This window comes from Scomber scombrus, chromosome 2 (assembly GCF_963691925.1).
Source record: "Scomber scombrus chromosome 2, fScoSco1.1, whole genome shotgun sequence".
In the NCBI taxonomy this organism is placed as follows: Eukaryota; Metazoa; Chordata; class Actinopteri; order Scombriformes; family Scombridae; genus Scomber; species Scomber scombrus.
This window is the reverse complement of record NC_084971.1, coordinates 3,633,966-3,651,899: the sequence shown is the minus strand read 5'-3', so window position 1 is coordinate 3,651,899 and position 17,934 is coordinate 3,633,966. Positions and strand designations below refer to the sequence as shown.

General features: G+C 38.9%; 1 protein-coding gene across 1 annotated transcript in view; it reads right to left on the bottom strand.

Moving 5' to 3' along the window:
• LOC133988371 (VPS10 domain-containing receptor SorCS1) overlaps positions 1 to 17,934 on the bottom strand; it is a 177,171-nt gene that overhangs the window by 89,971 nt on the left and 69,266 nt on the right. Inside the window, 1 exon segment of the mRNA XM_062428007.1 lies at positions 5,765 to 5,832. Coding sequence (XP_062283991.1) covers positions 5,765 to 5,832 — 68 coding nt within the window.

The following is a 17,934-nucleotide window of genomic DNA, read 5'->3' as shown; positions in this document are numbered from 1 at the left end:
TAAATGCAGCAGCTATCTCTTGCTTTTGCTGCTCTGTCTTCCCATCTTTAAATTGCCCATTAATGTTCTAAACTGTCATTATCCTCCTCACTCTCTCAAAATGTGCATCATCTGTTCACTCATCTGTCTTTCTGTCATTCTGTCTGCTTATCAACATGTACCTTTAATCATCCACCCATTAGTAGAACCTCTGTTTTCTCAAGGTATCCGATTAACAATGACGTGATTGAAGCGTCAGTAGTAGATGCACCATTACGGAGGGAATGTTGTACCATCACCACTGACACAGAGCAATAGCCTCAGTGGGGCTGCTATGAGGTAAGTGCAGTCATATAATGGTACATTTACCATATCTGTGGGTGGGAGGTTAAGCCTTTCAACAGCCTCTGTAGAGGACCGTGAATTGTTTGCTCTATGAACCCGCTGCCTTTTTCCTCCATGAGGGGCAATGGAGGAAAGAATCTTGAAATACCATCCTCAATTTGACACAGCTCTACATTCATCAAACTTCAAGTAAACCTGTCAAGATTGCTATCAAAAATCCCAAAGAGTAGTTCACTGAAAGGTTCTTTCTCATGGTTTGAGATAAACTGACTAAAATGACATACTCGTTCCAAAATCATCCAAAAGTGTCTTGATTGGCTGCCTTTGCGAATGATTTGATGATGCAATATTAGTGTGGATGTTGCAGATGGTTTTATTATCATAGTAGGTAAAATAAATGAAGCTACTGTATTCAGTGTGGCAGGTAAGGCAGCAAGAGGCAGCAAACACAAAAAACATGTTGACTGACTCACTGTTATCTGTCACTGTAGCTTCATACATCCCCATACTTTCTCCCAAATCACCATAAAACACCAAACTCTGAAAATGTGGAGGCACATCTATGAAGCTTGAGAAAGGTAAATGAACAGTTTAATCCATCTATTTCACAAAGACAAGTGATTTTAGCTGCAACTAATTTATATGGTCAATTCCCAGTTGTTTTCTTCAGTGTGAGTTTATACTTTAATACATTTGACTAAACTTGATCAAGTTTTAGTTTTATTTGTGTCTTAATTTGATACAAAGCAATAATGCAAGACCTCAGTATGGTATTAATTAGTCTGAATGTCAGTCAAATAATAGTCATTATATTTCTTGTTTTTTTTAAGCATAATCCTACCTACATATTTAGCAGTTTATAGTTTTTGGGGTCTCTGGGGACCCTTAGAATAAAGTACTGTAAGAAACAACAGCACATATCATAATGTATTTAAAAAATGATTTACTTTACTTTTTTTAAGGAAAGTGAATTTGCATATTGCGTAAAACAAAAATCTGTGCCTGCTACACCTGCATTTTGATTTATCCTGATAATAATTTGATTTAGCTTTCCTAATCATACTGGTGCAGATATTTCTTTGTTGTCTAAATATTTACTAGTCCTCAGGGATGCTGCTGGATCTAGCCTTGGATCAGGCTTTGTCTCTGTTGTGGATGGCATTGGAGAGTTGCGTTGACAACCAAGGACTCTACCTGTTTATAATTACATGTTTTATAAGTGGCGTAACTGTCATTAATAAAACAAAATCATGATGATTAAAATTTCTTGTGGTGATAATTTTTTGATTTCAATTTAGGGATTGTGGAGTCTCTGACACATTTGACAGGACAGTGATCATTAAAGTCAAGGACAAAAACTCCAGCAGCAGGGTATTTGTGTGGTCTCTTAATAAGTATGATGCCACTTAATACAGCTGATGCTCATGCCTCACTGGAAAATGTGGAGATATGTTATGAACTTGCCATCTCTGATCACATGCCTATTGCTGCAATGTTAAATATTGAGAATGTCCCCCTGCTGTCCAGTAATAATAATGCTGCTTCCTCAAGTAAACTGGATTGGTCAAAACTGAGTGGAGAGGATTTGGCTGGATACTCACTGCTAACGGACAGTTTTTTAAATAATATTGCATTGCCTAAAGAGGCCCTAATGTGCACAGATATGAATTGTAAGGATGTGCAACATGCTGAAAAACTCTGTGACATGTATGATGTTATTGTGAAATGTCTCAGTGCTTCCAGTGAACCCTTTTGTAAAAGTAAATGTTAGGTACCCAACATCAGACCTGGGTGGAATGAGTTTGTGGCTGAACAGTACGGTGAGGCAAGAGAGGCCTTTAGACTCTGGGCAGAGGCAGGTAGGCCTAAACAGGGGGTATTGCTAGAGATGAAAAAACGCACAAATGTTAGATTTAAGTATGCACTTGATGAGAGCAGGCTCACTTGCCAGAAAGCTACAGAATAACAACCTTACAGACTTCTGGAAAGAGGTCAGAGTCATGAATAACAATAAAACTCCCCTACCATCTGATATTGAAGGTGTTAGTAGTCCAGAACAAATAGCTGAGCTTTGGCGTGAGCACTACTGTAACCTTTTTAATTGTGTTAAAAGTAACCCAGTTAGAATCAATCATGAACATACTGGTCTCTCTGCAGATATGATAGTTAGGGCAGCAGATGTCTTTGATGCCATCAACATGTTGGACAACAACAAAGCCTGTGGTATGGACTGCATTACTGCAGAACATATGCCATCTATAAACTCTGCCCTTTGCTTTCTATGTGCTTTACTGGTTGTCTGGTTCATGGTGTTCTGCCCAACACTATAATGTCTGTAATATTAGTGCCTGTGCTTAAAAACAAGGCTGGTAATCTCAATAGTATTGACAATTATCGGCCTATTGCATTAGCCAGCAACAACATGCCAACATGGGACTGACCGGTGTATCTATGCTCTTAAAGAGATTGTATTAAAGTACACAAGCCTGTATTCATCTGTATTTCTATGTTTTATTGATGCGTCCAAGGCATTTGATAGAATTAATAACGAGAAATTGTTTGTAAAATTGTTAGATAAAGGTACCCCTACATTTTTAGTGAGAAGTTGAGTGTTTTGGTATGCCATCAAACGTTTCAGGTCAAATGGGACTGTTCCATTCTGTGTTAGTAACGGAGTGCGACAAGGAGGAATTTTATCTCCTATTTTATTCAATGTTTATATGGATGAATTATCAAATCAGTTAAATAGGTTAAAAACTGGTTGTCTTGTGGGCAACACTATAGTTAATAATCTTATGTATGCAGACGACCTGGTCTTGTTCTGTCCGTATAGTGCTGGGCTGCAGCAGATGTTGAAGGTGTGCTCTCAATATGGCCTTGATTATTACATAAAGTATAACTCTAAGAAAAGCCACATTATGATAGTTAGAAGCGCTGGGGACAAGAAATCAACTTTTCCAACCTTTTATTTGTCTGACAGTCCTCTTGCTGTGTGTGAGGAAATGAAATATCTAGGTCATGTCATATCCGATGACTGGACGGATGACAAAGACATCCATCGACAGCTCTGTAAAATCTATTCTCAAGCTAACATGCTCATAAGGAAGTTTTCTATGTGCTCTGACTCTGTGAAGTGTTCCCTGTTCAGAACTTATATCACTCCATTTTATACTGCCCAATTGTGGTCTAACTATAAGCAAAAGAGTATGCAGAGGCTCAAAGTAGCATACAATGATGCAATGAGGCTGCTACTCTGTGTTCCTAGGTGGCATAGTGCCAGTCAATTGTTTGTGTCCTCTAAAGTGCCAACCTGTGAGGCACTCTTAAGGCAGCTGATGTTTAGTTTTATGTGTCGCCTGGACAAGTCAGAGAACCACATAATGGAAGCCCTGGTCAGCCCTCTGAAAAGCTGTTATAGATTCACGTCTAGGCTAAGACGGCAATGGTTGAATAGCTTATATATTTTATAATATGCATTTTTTTTGTATTCTTATTGAATCTCTTTTTTTATATTATTTTTACTGTATGTTGTGTTATATGGACCTGTGTCTGCGATAAAGTCTATTATAATATGGAGTTAAGAGGATTTGTGAAATTGTGTCTAGTGGGTTTGTGAAGTTCCAGGTACAGGTTAAAATCCTCCAATATTATAAACACTTGAATCAAGTTTGAGTCTAAATCAAGTGGAATCAATTGAAAACACCTATGTGGGTACGTTTTAGGCTAAGTTGATGTTTCATTTGTGATTTATTTTAACTCTGCTGGAAAGAAGGGGAAGGTTTTCCTTTCAAGCGCTGTGTACAAAATGTTACATAAACGCATCAATACAAAAACAAACACAAACACATGAGTTTCTGCCTTTTTCTCTTTGTAAAGCTCTAGAAAATCAAGCTTACAAGTAGGGAAATAAATTACAACACTTTCAAACGAGTCTAAAGGCTCAAACTTAAATGTAGAAGTTTAGAAAATTAAACATATAAATAAACCTTAGTTTACAGGTACACCTTTTTGACAAATTTAAAATTCCATCACCCTTAGAGTACTTAATTAGTCTAGACAGCCCGACAGCCACTTGCACTTAAGTGGATGTTAATGCCATCGATCTGAAGCAACATATAGTATAAACACCTAGGGACGACCTGTGTTAACTTCGAAAACTCTTGATCAAAAGCAAAAGTTTCCACAGTGACAGTCACTGTATCACATCCAGTATGAGTATCAGCCTGTTTCAACACTTCATTTAAGCTACATGCTGCTTGTACCAAGAGGAACACTCAAACGCAGGATGCCATGTTTTATGGCTGTACCATTGCATCAATTGGAGTTTATCCATCATCTGTATTGTGAATGATTGTACACATCTACCATCTTCTGCATAGTCTTGTTCTTGCAGTTTTTATGCTTTTATACAGATTTTCCATGAACTTGCACAATCGTCTACATAAAAGCTTTAGACTTCAGCCTTTACAATTTCAAAACTCCATTCAAAAAATCACAGAGCTTCAAATGTTAAGTGTTCAAACAGCTTCAGTGGTGTTTAAAGTAAAATAAGATGTCATTCAGTGGCAACATCTGATCGTGCCAACTGCGACAATGTGGTGACGAAAATCTATCACGAACCAGCCATTTGTCTCACTTAAACTACAGACTATGGCCATTTATTACATGTAATTTGCAGAAATGAGTGTCATAATCAAATGGTATTTCGTCAGTTTGTTTCAGTTAAAACATGTAGAGAACATAAACACCAGGAGGCTTCTTTTTTCTTCTTTAAATTTGGTGTCATGTAGTTGACCTTTATTTATCCGTCTTCCTCAGAGGTCAAGAACCTTTTATATCTTTGGTAATATATTTCATGGACAACAATAATGATGTAAAATACATTACATATTCATAATTACTTTAGCAAATCTTCTTTGGTTATGCGTTTCTTTCTATGAGACATTAATACGAACACATTCCTTCCTAAAAGGCATCTACCGAAATTACATCAGAATCGAGTCAGAAACGAGGCTGCCGCTCCAAGCAAGGCTGCGCTGTGTTCAAGGCTGGTTAAGGTAATTTGCTGGATAACACTGCCTGCTCCAGTGGTGTTGATAGTGACTTTCATGTGAGGGATATCTGGTGCCCACAGACATAAAAAACCGATTGAGGCCAACGTTGCCTATCCAAATGCGTCATTTGAGAGATCTCTCTTTGACTCTCGCCTCTTTCTTCAAGCTTTGAATGTTTCATTAATTCATATTATGACATCCATGTGAGTTTTGGGATTCTTTACTCCTCAAAGGCAGTGCCGGGAGCATTTTAAACCACAGGATTAAAAAAACATGAGAAATATATAGAACTGAGTCCACTAGTGTCTCTGATCAATTTGATGTCAAACTCATAGCTGCCGGAGGCTTTCTAGAAATGTCATGGGATCATGTAGCAGCAAGCTTACCTCCATAATGAACTCTCAGTCACACTGTTGAGGTTGAAGTCGAATAATTTGGTCAGCATCAGAATCACCTGCAGAACAAGACAAAGCACTGCAATCAATACACACTATTGATCAAGCATCTGGTGAACAAGGTAAACAGTATCAATACAAAATTGATGGAAAGGGAAACAAACAGCAGTCAAACAGTTGTGTTAGTAACCGATACCCAACTGGGGACCCCTGTTGAGCTGTATTCAACTTTTAATACATCAGATTTTTTTCATCTACAGTTATCTTTCTGTTCACTGTTTGGTTCAACCTGATTTTGGATTGGGTGTTCTTGCAAGCGTATATTTAGATTCCATCTGACTAGACCCTTTTCTTTCAGAATTGGCCTCCTTCTAAAAGGTTCACATGGTTTTCATGGGTCCATTTCCATTAGAGTCCATTAATTATGATTTAAAGTGAATTATAGACCGTATGCTGTACTTTAAATTTGTAAATCACTCTTCAGGCAGCCTGTCAAAGTTTAAGCTTTTCAGAGTCCCTTCACTGCTCCACTGTACAGAATGATGGATATGCAGAGTCTGACACTAGAGGGATGTTTTCACATTCATCTGCTTTAAGTGGAAAGTTTCTCTGAGCTCACCGTAATCTGAGTCTAAGATGTGTACCTACCAGCATGATTTGTGACATCACAAGTGTGAAACTGAAGCCTACAGTAATCTAAAAAATGTCCCCAGCATATGAAACAGACCTCTTAACATTCTATGAGCCTGTACATGATGTTAGATCTTCTAATCAAGTACTCATTGTTCCCAGATCCAACTTTGTGGCCAGAGGGGATTGGGCTTTCGCCATCAGTGCCCCCAAAACTCTGGAATGTACTTCCTATGGACATTAGATATTCTACATGAGTGTCAACATTTTAAAAACTGTTAAAAATCGACTTTTTTAGGATGGCATTCTTGTAATATACTAATGTCGAGGGTGTGTGTGTATGTGTACTTTTACACATATATTTATGTTGTCTGTATGCACATCAGTTTTGTTTTCCTTTTACCAGTTTATAAAAGGACTTTACTGTATAACTTTTAATTGATTTTATGTAACTTATTTGTTATAATTGTAATATTCTGTTATTTTATTTGTTGGTGATGTAATTTGGCACTGTTCTGGTTTTAGTAGTTATTGTTGCTGTCTCTACTCTTATGCCATCTGTTCTGTTTCATTGCCCTATGAAGCACTTTATAGCATTTGTTTGAAAAGTGATATATAAATAAAGATTATTTTATTATTATAAGATTGTTTTCTTTAAAGTAGGAAACATATTGTATCCAGCAGTTAAACACAAACATTTGTACATTCATAGATTCTGTGTCCCATTGGTAGATTTAAACAAAATGTAATTCAATTTTTTTTTTCTCAGGGAAACCCCATATCAGTAATTATGATTCCAAGCATAGTGAATTATTTATAGTGAATTGAGTATTTTTTGTAATATGTCTTAAAACATATCTGGAGGGGATCATTTGAGAAGAGTTGCTGCTTGATTACAAATGCATGGAGGAATTGTGCTAAGCTAAGCTAACCTTCAAATAAGAAGAATGCAGAGACTCAGGGTAAGTGAGATCAGCTTTAAAAATCTCGCCCCAAAAAAACACCAAAATACAGTTAAATAAAAATAAAATATACATTTCAGTGTGCGAGGAAAGATTAAACACTCTTTACTACATAAGCAGCAGTTTAGGTTTGAAACCAGAGCTAATGTGCTTCATCAGAGCTGTGTGGGAGCGGTTTGATCAGAACACAGCTGTCATCAGAATTACAAAAATTGCTGGTTGCTGAGCTTAACTTTTTTTCCCCCCCCCACAGTGGACCACCCACTTTAATACCAGTGAGAGGAGCATAGAGGAGAGAATAAATACTTACATTTGTGGCGTGGGTGAGGGTGGAAACCTAACTTTATGGATACTTTAGACTTTTGAGCATTAAAACCAAATCCCTCATATTCCTTTATACTCTGAAATTACATAACATCAGTTAAAATATAACTACTATGTTACTTTGTCTTTTACCTTATTTAGTTTCACTTCGGTGACACCAATCATTGTGTAAGAAGAGATGTTAATGTTTAGAAATGCAGAATGAAACTTAATTCATTTCATCACCAGGGATCTACACCCATACCACAATGATGATGTGAGCTCCTGAACGCTCCAACAAATGACTATACATTACATCGCTTAACGTGATCCCCCCCCCCCTAATTGTCTAAAACTCATTATTTAATCATATCAGACTGATTCTAAACACTCCACTGTAAATACTCCTGATTCCATTAACACCCTCAAGGTGTGTGGGATGAGGGGAGGGGAGGGTAAAATGGGTCAGCCAAAGTCTTGGGGGGAAAAACAGAGGCAGAAACATCACATTTCGCTCGGAGCGTAAAAAGTAAGTGAAGCAGCACGGAAACTACACAATCTATTTACTCTGTGACTGGAGTTGTATTTGAAAATGGATAAAACGCGGAAAAGGCGAAAAAATCTTCACAGGGAACGCTGCAGTTTCATTCTAATATAGTCTTTTTTTTGTTGTGAAGTTGTGAAGCATCCTTACATCTCTTGCTCATGAGTTATGTTTCATTTTGATAACACTGAGTGAAAAATCCAGGGGGCTATTTCTTCTTGACTTTAACCATTATCTGATGACTCCTGTGCATTGCTGGTGACCTCTGACACGATGATCAGCTGAGAAGAGATGAAACATCAATTCCTAATGTTTTGCTCGTACACTCGCTGCCATCAGGCAAACTTCTGTATATACATAAATATATATATATATATATATATATATATTTGTGTCAGTGACAAATAAGTGTTGGCATGTTTGTTGGTTTTATGTAATTTAAAATGACATTTGTACCATTTTCTAACCAAAACTAGGACTGAATGCTCCTGAAAACGTCAAATGGTGTAACCACAAAAGAATGATAAATATTCAATATTTTATCCACCTACAGTGTATTTAAGTGGACTTATACAATTAATTACTTATACAAATAATTGTATAATATTTAGAACAATAGTATTCCATTACCTTTATTCAATATAAAAAGTTATAATGTAAGATCATGCCAAACTAGTTGATATGGTGTTTTATTGAGAATTTAGTGTATTTCAGCAAGTTACTCCACTTAGACATTTTTGCCGTAATCCTCTAATATATTCTCTCAAAATTGATTAAAAGCAGAAATTTGATGCTGGGTCCACAAAAAAAGACTGTATGCAAGTTATTCATATGTTTATTTTTTACATTTTAACCTCTTTAAAAATGAAACCATTGACCCATAAAGGTGGGCGATGCACTCAGACATCTCCCAGCGCACCAAGTAAAACAAACAACCTCATTTGCTACACCGGTGCGGGCCGACATCCAATCGTTTTCCCTTCGTCCCGGCCTGCTTTGATACCTTCCACCAGCAGCAGCCGAGCCACTGTATGACTTGTGTGACTTTGCGAAACACTACCACCAGCGTGAGGCTCCTGTGAGTACAAGCAGAACAGATGCACCTTGGGTAGCCAAATTACATTGCGAGGTTGGGGCTCCTGTGATCAGCCTTATTAAGTATGCACTAACATCTGCACTCAAAAAACACAACAAAAATAAAAAACGTGCGGCGGGCTCATGCCCAACCCCGTGGCTGGCAGGCAGGAGGATCTTTTGGAAACTTGTCGAGGATGTGTTGTAGAAAAATAACCACCAGGAACGACAACAACAGCTTGTAAAAAATAGGAGGAAAAAAAAGGCATTGATTCAGGAAGTGAGCGGGTTGTTTTCAGCGTAGGGAGAATTAGCCTGGGGAATGAATAACCTTAAATGTCCCGACTAGACCTTTGCATGCTAATGACTGACCAAGTCCATTTAGCTGCCCAGCTGGAGGCTGAATTCACACTCGCACCACGCAGCTTCTCCCTTTCTCTGTATATTCCCTCACTCCCTGCTACCTCTCCTTCATTCCGTCTCCCCTCACATCTCAAAACCACTTTCTGCTCTGCGTGTGTGTTTGTGTGTGTGTGTGTGTGTGTGTGGGAGACAAATAGGTGAAGGTGAGGGTAATGGTGCAATTATGTTTTTAAGCATCTCTGTGTCACTCTCTGCTGCGTGTTTGTTTGTGTGTGTGTGTGTGTGTGTGTGTGTGTGGGTGGGGGGGGGGGGGGTCAATGTGAAGGTGAGGGAGCAGTTTTAAAACTCTGTTGCCCCTCATGGTTTGTGTGTGTGTATGTGTTTGTGTGTGAGGCAGCGCTCTGGCTCCAGACTCTGAGTTAAGTCCTCTATATAAAAAAAAAAGAAGAAAAAAAAGCCGAGGCATAAACCGGGTGACTTGGCTTCATTAGTTGAAGGGCAGCGTGCGTACAGGCCCTTCTGTCTGCCGCATATGGAGACTATGTGGGCAGTCATCAGCGAGTGGCCCTGTCAGATGGGCTCCCACTGGAAAGTGCATATGCTCCATCACTGACCATGCCAATTAGGCCCCGCGGGCTTCTCATACTGTAAATACTACGATGAGGCCCCTCTGTCTCCCTCCCTCCTCCCTCCTCCCCCTCCGTCAGGGCTCGGGAGACGGGTGCGCTCCTTTCTGACAGTTTGAAGATGTGCAGCAAAGTGTAGAAGGCTACGGGATGAGACGGGACGTCGCTGGTGGTGATGTGTTACAGTCTGAGGATGGAGAGGCTTTATAACACCGACACTTGTTATAATAGTGAGTTACAAGATTCTCTGTGGGGGTTTTTTAATGGAAAATGAACTAAAAGAGTGGAGATGGTATTCCAGATGTACAGTATATGGATTGTGGGATTTTTTTCATCTGTTCAGATATTAATAATATAGCATTGATCAAGTTAAATAACCATTCACTATGGGATTTAACTAGGTATCTGCAGAATCACTATTTCACTACCAGTACCAATCCAAGTATCCTTAAAAGTGATCCCAATACCAATTGAATGCTTCATTCGATACTCATCATGTGAATAGAAACATTAAATTGCATAAAATGTCACCAGACGGGTTGTAGCTGCTGTGGCAGTGGGCCGATCACATGTCACATTAAATGGAAGAATGCTTGCTGTTGATTGGCTGAGCAAGTCCATACAAATATTCATATTTTCTAGCTCTGGGTGCAAAAAGGATGGATTGCAGGTATCATTTAACGGTAGACGTTTCGATACTACTTGGTATCGATTTATTTCAGTCGATACCTTAACCTTCGTGTCGTCCTCCCGGGTCAAACTGACCCCGTCTGTTTTGACTGTTCCTTCCTTCCTTCCTTCGGTCTGTCCTTCCTCCCTCCTTCTCTCTTTCTTTCCTTCCTCTGTCTTTCCTCCCTTCCTTCCTTCTTTCATTCCTCCATCCCTCCCTCCTTCTTTCCTTCCCTTCTTTTTTCTTTCCCTCCTTCCTTCCTTCCTTCGTTCCTTCATTCATTCCTTCTTTCCTCCCTCCCTCCTCAGTTCCTTCCTTCCATCCATCTGTCCTTCCTCCCTCCTTCTCTCTTTCTTTCCTTCCTCTCTTTCCTCCCTTCCTTTTTTCCTTCCTCCATCCCCTTTTCTTACTTCCTTCTGTCCTTCCTTCCTCCCTCCCTCATTCTTTCCCTACCTCCCTCTCTCCTTCCCTCCTTCCTTCCTCCCTTCCTTCCTTCTTTCATCAGTCCTTCCATCCTTTCCTTCCTCCTTTCCTGCCTTCTTCCTCCCTTCCTTCCTTCCTTGACTTGAGGACAACAGGAGGGTTAAAGGTATTATATCATTGTTTGGCAGTACACTCAAGCCATGGATGTATTACAACTGTTCCAGGACTTAAGACCATCATTGATGTCATATGTGAGAAGTGTAAGGGTGAATAAGCTTGCCTGGTCTGCGGACCGGCCCTGGTTTACAGTAAATATAATATTGCATTGAACTTTGCTTGACTCCATGTCTTTTTGACTCTTGAAGTTCTTTTGTTTTAATTGAAAGTACATGTTAAGTTTCTACAGGCCAAGCTGAAGGTAGGATCAAGCAGGATCTAACAATGAAAACAGGACCACTGATGAAATCCTGATATCCACTGACTGCCATACAGCCAAAGGAGCTTGGAACAGCAGCTTTATTACCACCACACATCCCTGCTAGCTCAAGTCAAAATAACAAGAGAAACAAAGAGGTGAAAAGTTGCTTCATAACAAGTTATAGCTGCAATCCATAACTCTCTACACATTCAAACTGAGCTGTAAGTGCCACCTGTATGAATTCGTCTCACATCCTGGTTGTTAGTGTGCAATAAAAGATATTACATATCAGCCACGAGTGTGTGAAATACAAGAGGTCTCCTGCTCTGAGTGCCTGCTGCTTATTCCAAAAAGCCATATCAACAATGGATCAAATGATATGTGTAATCAAAGGTGTTACTCATACTGAAGAACTCACAGAAGATTAGCAACAACGCAGCAGTTCAGCATATTATCATCTCTCAGCTCATTGTTCTGGTTTCCTGGCACAGATATTTACTCTTTGGTTCTTTTGCTCTGGTAATAATAGCTAGGAGCTGTTCTTAGTTAAAAAAAAAAAAAAGAGCTTTGATAAACCAAACAAGCACCAAACTGCCCACATGAACAACGTTGGCAACTAGCTGGTGATCAGAGTGGAGCATTCAGTAGCTCTGATATTTCCCACAGTAGTTGGAGGAGAACAAACAAACCCAAAGTAAATTAATATTGGATTTAGATTCGTCAGATCACCAGAAACAACAGTGTGGATGTGTAAATAGTGTAAATATACAGTTCTGTGCAAAAGTCTTAGGCCACCACCATCATACAAACACAAAATACAGGAACTATGTTCACAAAATGTAACATTCATTATTAAATATCATTAAAGATTAAGGTTCCATTCCATTTAGGTTTAAGAGAGCCAGGTTCCTGCTATTGCTCAAGTGAGTAGTATCAACAAGAGTGTCTATAAGGAGTATTGGTATGGCATAGAAACTAATCATTATTCCATTCTCATAATATTCTGTGAAAACTCCGACCAATCATATCATTCGGTCCGAATGCGGGGGTGGGACATAGGAGTCATGTCCTCTCCTGTCACATGACTGTCGCCGTTATCACCAAGTATACAAACCTTTTTAAAAAACTCCCTGAATTTACATTTTGCACAGTGAGCTAAGTGACAGGGACGAGGAACAGCTGTTCTTTTTATATAAAGATATGGGGAATAACTTACAACACACGATACACTGTGTTAAACTGTGTATTTCTTCTGTGTCATTTGTATTTGAAGATATTAATGTTACATTAATATTAAATTTGAAGTTAAGCAGGGTTGAATATTGAAAATCTGGCTTACCTAAAAGCCCACTTTTTATATCAAAATATGAGGCGTTACATTTTTATTTTTAAATGTTTTTTTTCTGTTGTTGTTTTGTAAGTGTAACATTTCCCATTTCTTCCACGGACATAAAAAAATATATTAGTAATGTGTAAAACAAATTACACCAAAACATTACAGTAAATATCACATATACATACACTGACACTTAATATGACTTTAATTGAGTAATATTAATCATTTCACAATCATTAAATGAGTCCATGCTTTCAACTACCCAATTTACACTAATAATATAACATGTTTAATTATTTTAAATGCCATGTAGATGGAGGGCTCAAAATACTCACTTAATTAATAGAGAAATAGCTCAGAAACAGGATTTTTCTATAATGGAGACAAATAGCTTGAAAAAGGAAATTAATGAACAGCTATATGACATTATATATGTAGCATGGCATCATAGCATTATGCACCATGGTTTCCAATAAAGTTGCTTTATTATTGTTCCTGTTTCAACTGTTTCAGTGAATTCTAAACACAACTTTGCAGCACTATTTACTTCTATCATTATTAAAAGCTTATTTAGGGCTATACTTCAGATCATAATCACAACATCACGATCAGATGCAGTTTTATCCTTTATTGGAAACCCCTCGATTTTGTTCTATTTAGGAGCTCCATTGGACGATCAATTGACCCGCTTCCACAGAAATAAAAACTTGGAGGTTATTCAAGAGTTTTATACCAAACGTATAATGAAAAAGTGCAGTGATATCTGTCTCAGCTCCGGGTGAGGATCAGAAACAACTGTGACTGCGCACAGCTTTAGGTGTTTAAAATACCCCCCCCCGCACACTCAGTCCCACCTCCCGTTATTCTTTTTTTAATCAAAAGTCTGCCTTTGCTGCTAGCAAACACTGTTATCTCCTGTACTGTTTGGTAATTGTCCTTGGATGGAGGGAGAGAAAATATCATCATGGATCAAACTTCTCAAACATGCATATACAAACAACAATTACCATTTCCTGGGGCTCGAGAAGGCAGAATAAACAAATATGAAACGCAGACTATTAGCACGCATTTGGAAGCCCCCTCCACACACACACACACACACACACACACACACACACACACACACTATTACCACCACCATGAGGATATGTGCTGGGTTCATGTTCTGCGGGGCATTTTATGAACTATTTGTTTTTCTCACATATAATTTTTGTAATCACGTGAGAGCAGACCTCTCTGGGGGACAGATCTTTTTACACTGTTTCATTACAGGCCAAAAGACAAAGAAAATAGAGTTTCTCGCCAACGCAGAGGCACTTAATGAAACTGAATTGTTTGTTTTTTTTTACCGTTTTTACTTTTTAATAAATAACTTCATTCCATAATGAAGACACGCACCGAGGAGACACACACATATAATGATGTAAACAAGTTTTTACCTGCCAACGTTTTCCAAAGAGCTCAAACTGTCAGGCTCTTGGGGGGGAACATTGAGCCAGGAACGCTTCCCTCTCTCTCTCTCTCTCTCTCTCTCTCTCTCTCTCTCTCTCTCTCTCTCTCTCTCTCTCTCTCTCTCTCTCTCTCTCTCTCTCTCTCTTTCTCTCTCTCTCTCTCTCTCTCTCTCTTTGGATTTGCCTGTCACATCTTCCTTTGGAAAAATCCACCACTCGTGCTTATATATCGCTAATATAAAAGTGAAGGGAACAGGGTTTTTAAGGTACTTGTCACATACCTAAAAATAATATGTCTTCATTGGGATCAAAAGTTGATCAAGGCCTGTCAGAGGTGCGTCTCTAAGGGGGGGTTGACACATCTTGCATGCTGATCTCCACCAATCTGAGCTGCTTATTAGTGGGTAAACAATCAGCTGTCTGTGGCCTCATTTAGCCTGATTTCTCTCAGTCTTCATTAGAATGTACAGAAGCTGTAGATTTAAACATATACCTCTAATGTAGATGATTAAAATTACATTTCTCCTTTTTCTTGCCATAACAGAACAAAAAAAAAACCCATCTATTTTCGATTCCATTGGAGCAGATTATTTTTGGACGTGTAATGTTTTGCACAGCTTGGTACGGAATGCTGAGGAAGTTTCGATGTGTCAATGTGTTGTGACTTCCTGCACTTTCTTATACCTGTTTTGTTTGATCCACGCACACCTGTCACCTTTGTTTTGTTCCTTTTTTTGAGCTTGATGCAGCCTTTTGGACTCACAGCGAGTCTCTGCCTTGATCTGCAGCTATTTGCTGGCTCCTAATTGGTTGTTAACCTACTTTTTTGCAACTTGTAGATTTTTCTCTTCCACGGTATCTCGGATGGATTCTGTGCATGAAGATTATTGCAATTAAGTGGCTGATCTTTCAAGTGTGGAGCTTTTAATGCATCTCAAGACATGAAAGGCTTAAGGAAGACATTAAGAGGGGGGTACTTAGTGGGAATAAGCATTAAAAATCATGCATGTAAAAAGATGAAATGTACAGAATGATTATGCAAAACTCATTTTGGGTGATGTAATGCAGTATGACAGAGCTGCATGCCTTCATCTTCAGTGCACTGTTGCATTTTACTATGAATTATGCACATGAAAAAACTGGAGTGTAAACATACAGTATGTGTGGAGATGGATGCATGTGTACAGATGTGCATGCCAAACTCCATGTGGATGTTTGAGTGAGTGTGTTTGTATGTGCAGTATGAGCAGTGAAAAGATTTCAAAGGTTTAAAAAGGAGTGATGTGCCTGGTAAGAATGTAAATTTAGGTAATAAATCACTGTTTAGCACTTTGTCATAAGGGGGGAGATAACACTTGACACAATTATTGAAAAGAAATTCAGGGACACTCGTCCTGCTGATAACAGATGGAACATCGCTCTAGGTGTGTGATGTGCTCCCTGCGCTGAATGAAAAAGCTCAACAACAACCTTGTTTCAACTTCAAAACTGGGTTACTCACCTAAAAGTAAAATCCCCATTCTGATCATCTGAACAAACTAGAATGAATATATGAATTTTAATCCCGTGTATCAATTCTTTTCGCTGTTTCCTACAAGGTGATGAATAAAAAGCCACTTGGTAGACTATCAACTTCCCTGAAGTTTGTGAGAACAGCTGAAGGCGCCGCCACGGCCCAGAGATACATGTATTTTTCCTCAAGCTGTGTTCGAATCGGGAGTTTTAATGTATTAAAGACTTCACACTGTGGAGAGGCTCCTGGAACATGCAAAATGATTTCAGAAAAAATAAGGAAGGATCTCTGCCATGTCATCATTTTAGATTGCTTTGAAATTGTTCTATTACTGTATGTAGTCTAGATGTGTGATCAATTGAACTAAAAGGAATATTGCTGCCAGATCGCTGTAAATAAATTATTCAAATTGGCATTGTCAAGAGTTGGTTGGTTGGCTAATTGTTTAATAAGCCCTAGAAAGGAATTTAAAATAACATATATCCAGCTGTGGTTACAGAGGAAAAAAATGATTTGTCAACTTTCTCAAAGAGAATTAAGGCTCATTGATTTTGCTTAATTTCATCCAGTTTGGATGCTTTAGGGCCGGGTAGCTGTTGCCCAAGGCGATGCTAGATTAAAAGAAACCCCCTTAGGACCTGCCTGAAGAGCAAACCAGTCGTGGTAACTAACAAGCTCTTATGTTTTCTCCCATCGCTCCCTTTGTTCCCATTATTCAGAATTAAAGATTCCCTATTCTCATCATTTGCATTTGATTAGAGGTGATTAGACAAGGCTATGATGAAAAAAAAAAAAGAGGCAATCCTTCAGACCACCTTACCTACCTCACACTACAGCTTAATCAACACAGACAAACACTGCAGGACTGACATTGACCCTCTTTTGTTATTTGCCTACATATCCTTCTGTATCATCAAAGCGCTGTGTAAATTGCTCCGGCGAACGCCAAGCATTATACGTGTAATACATTTGTGCGGGATATCAGCGTTAAGAGAAACTGACAGTGTTTAAAGTGAAGATAGAAAATGAGATAGATGATAAGACAAAAGACGAGCAGCCTTTCAAGGAGGAAGAAGTTGACACGTCTGTTAAGGCCAAGGCGTCGTACAGGAATGTAAATTGTAATCACGCTGGTCGTGACCTTGTCTCAACACCACGCTAATGAGATGATCAAGCGTTGTACCCCCGGGAGCCTGGAGGCAGTCTTTTTTTCTTCTTCTTCTCCGCATGTACTTAGCTGTATCAATGCCCACACGATAGTTAGAAGCACCGAATGGGACGACATATGCTGCACGCAAAGCAATCTATAGATCATCTAATATACTGTATGTGCAGCTGCTGCTTTCAAGTTAACAAGAGATACAAGTGCAAGCCATTTAAGTAAAGAAGGTCAAAACCAAACTGTCAAACTTCACTTTGGGTTGAGTTATCGCTGGCATTTGATCGCAGTCCTGACCAAGACTTCAACCCAGCCCACACAGGAAGTCATTCAAGGCCAGGCGGTCGAGCCAGCCGCGGAGCTTGGCTGCAATGTGCATGTACAAGCTCAGGCAGAAGGCATGCTGGCTCCCCTATTAGAGGAATAAATCCAAGGACAAATGAGGAAAGCTTGGCAGGACTGAAAGTGAAAGGAAAGCAAGTAAATGTTAAAGTAAAGTAAAGTGTTTTTCTCTTTAAGGGCCTTGTTCACACCTGACAGTCCAAACTGAGTTTCGTGTTTTTGTTACATTGTGTACATTTGATTACTTAGTTTTGGTTTCACTTTGTATTTTATAAGCACACTAAAGAACTGTACATGACATACCTACATCCTGTCATCATCAACTACCTAGGCTTCGTCTTCATACA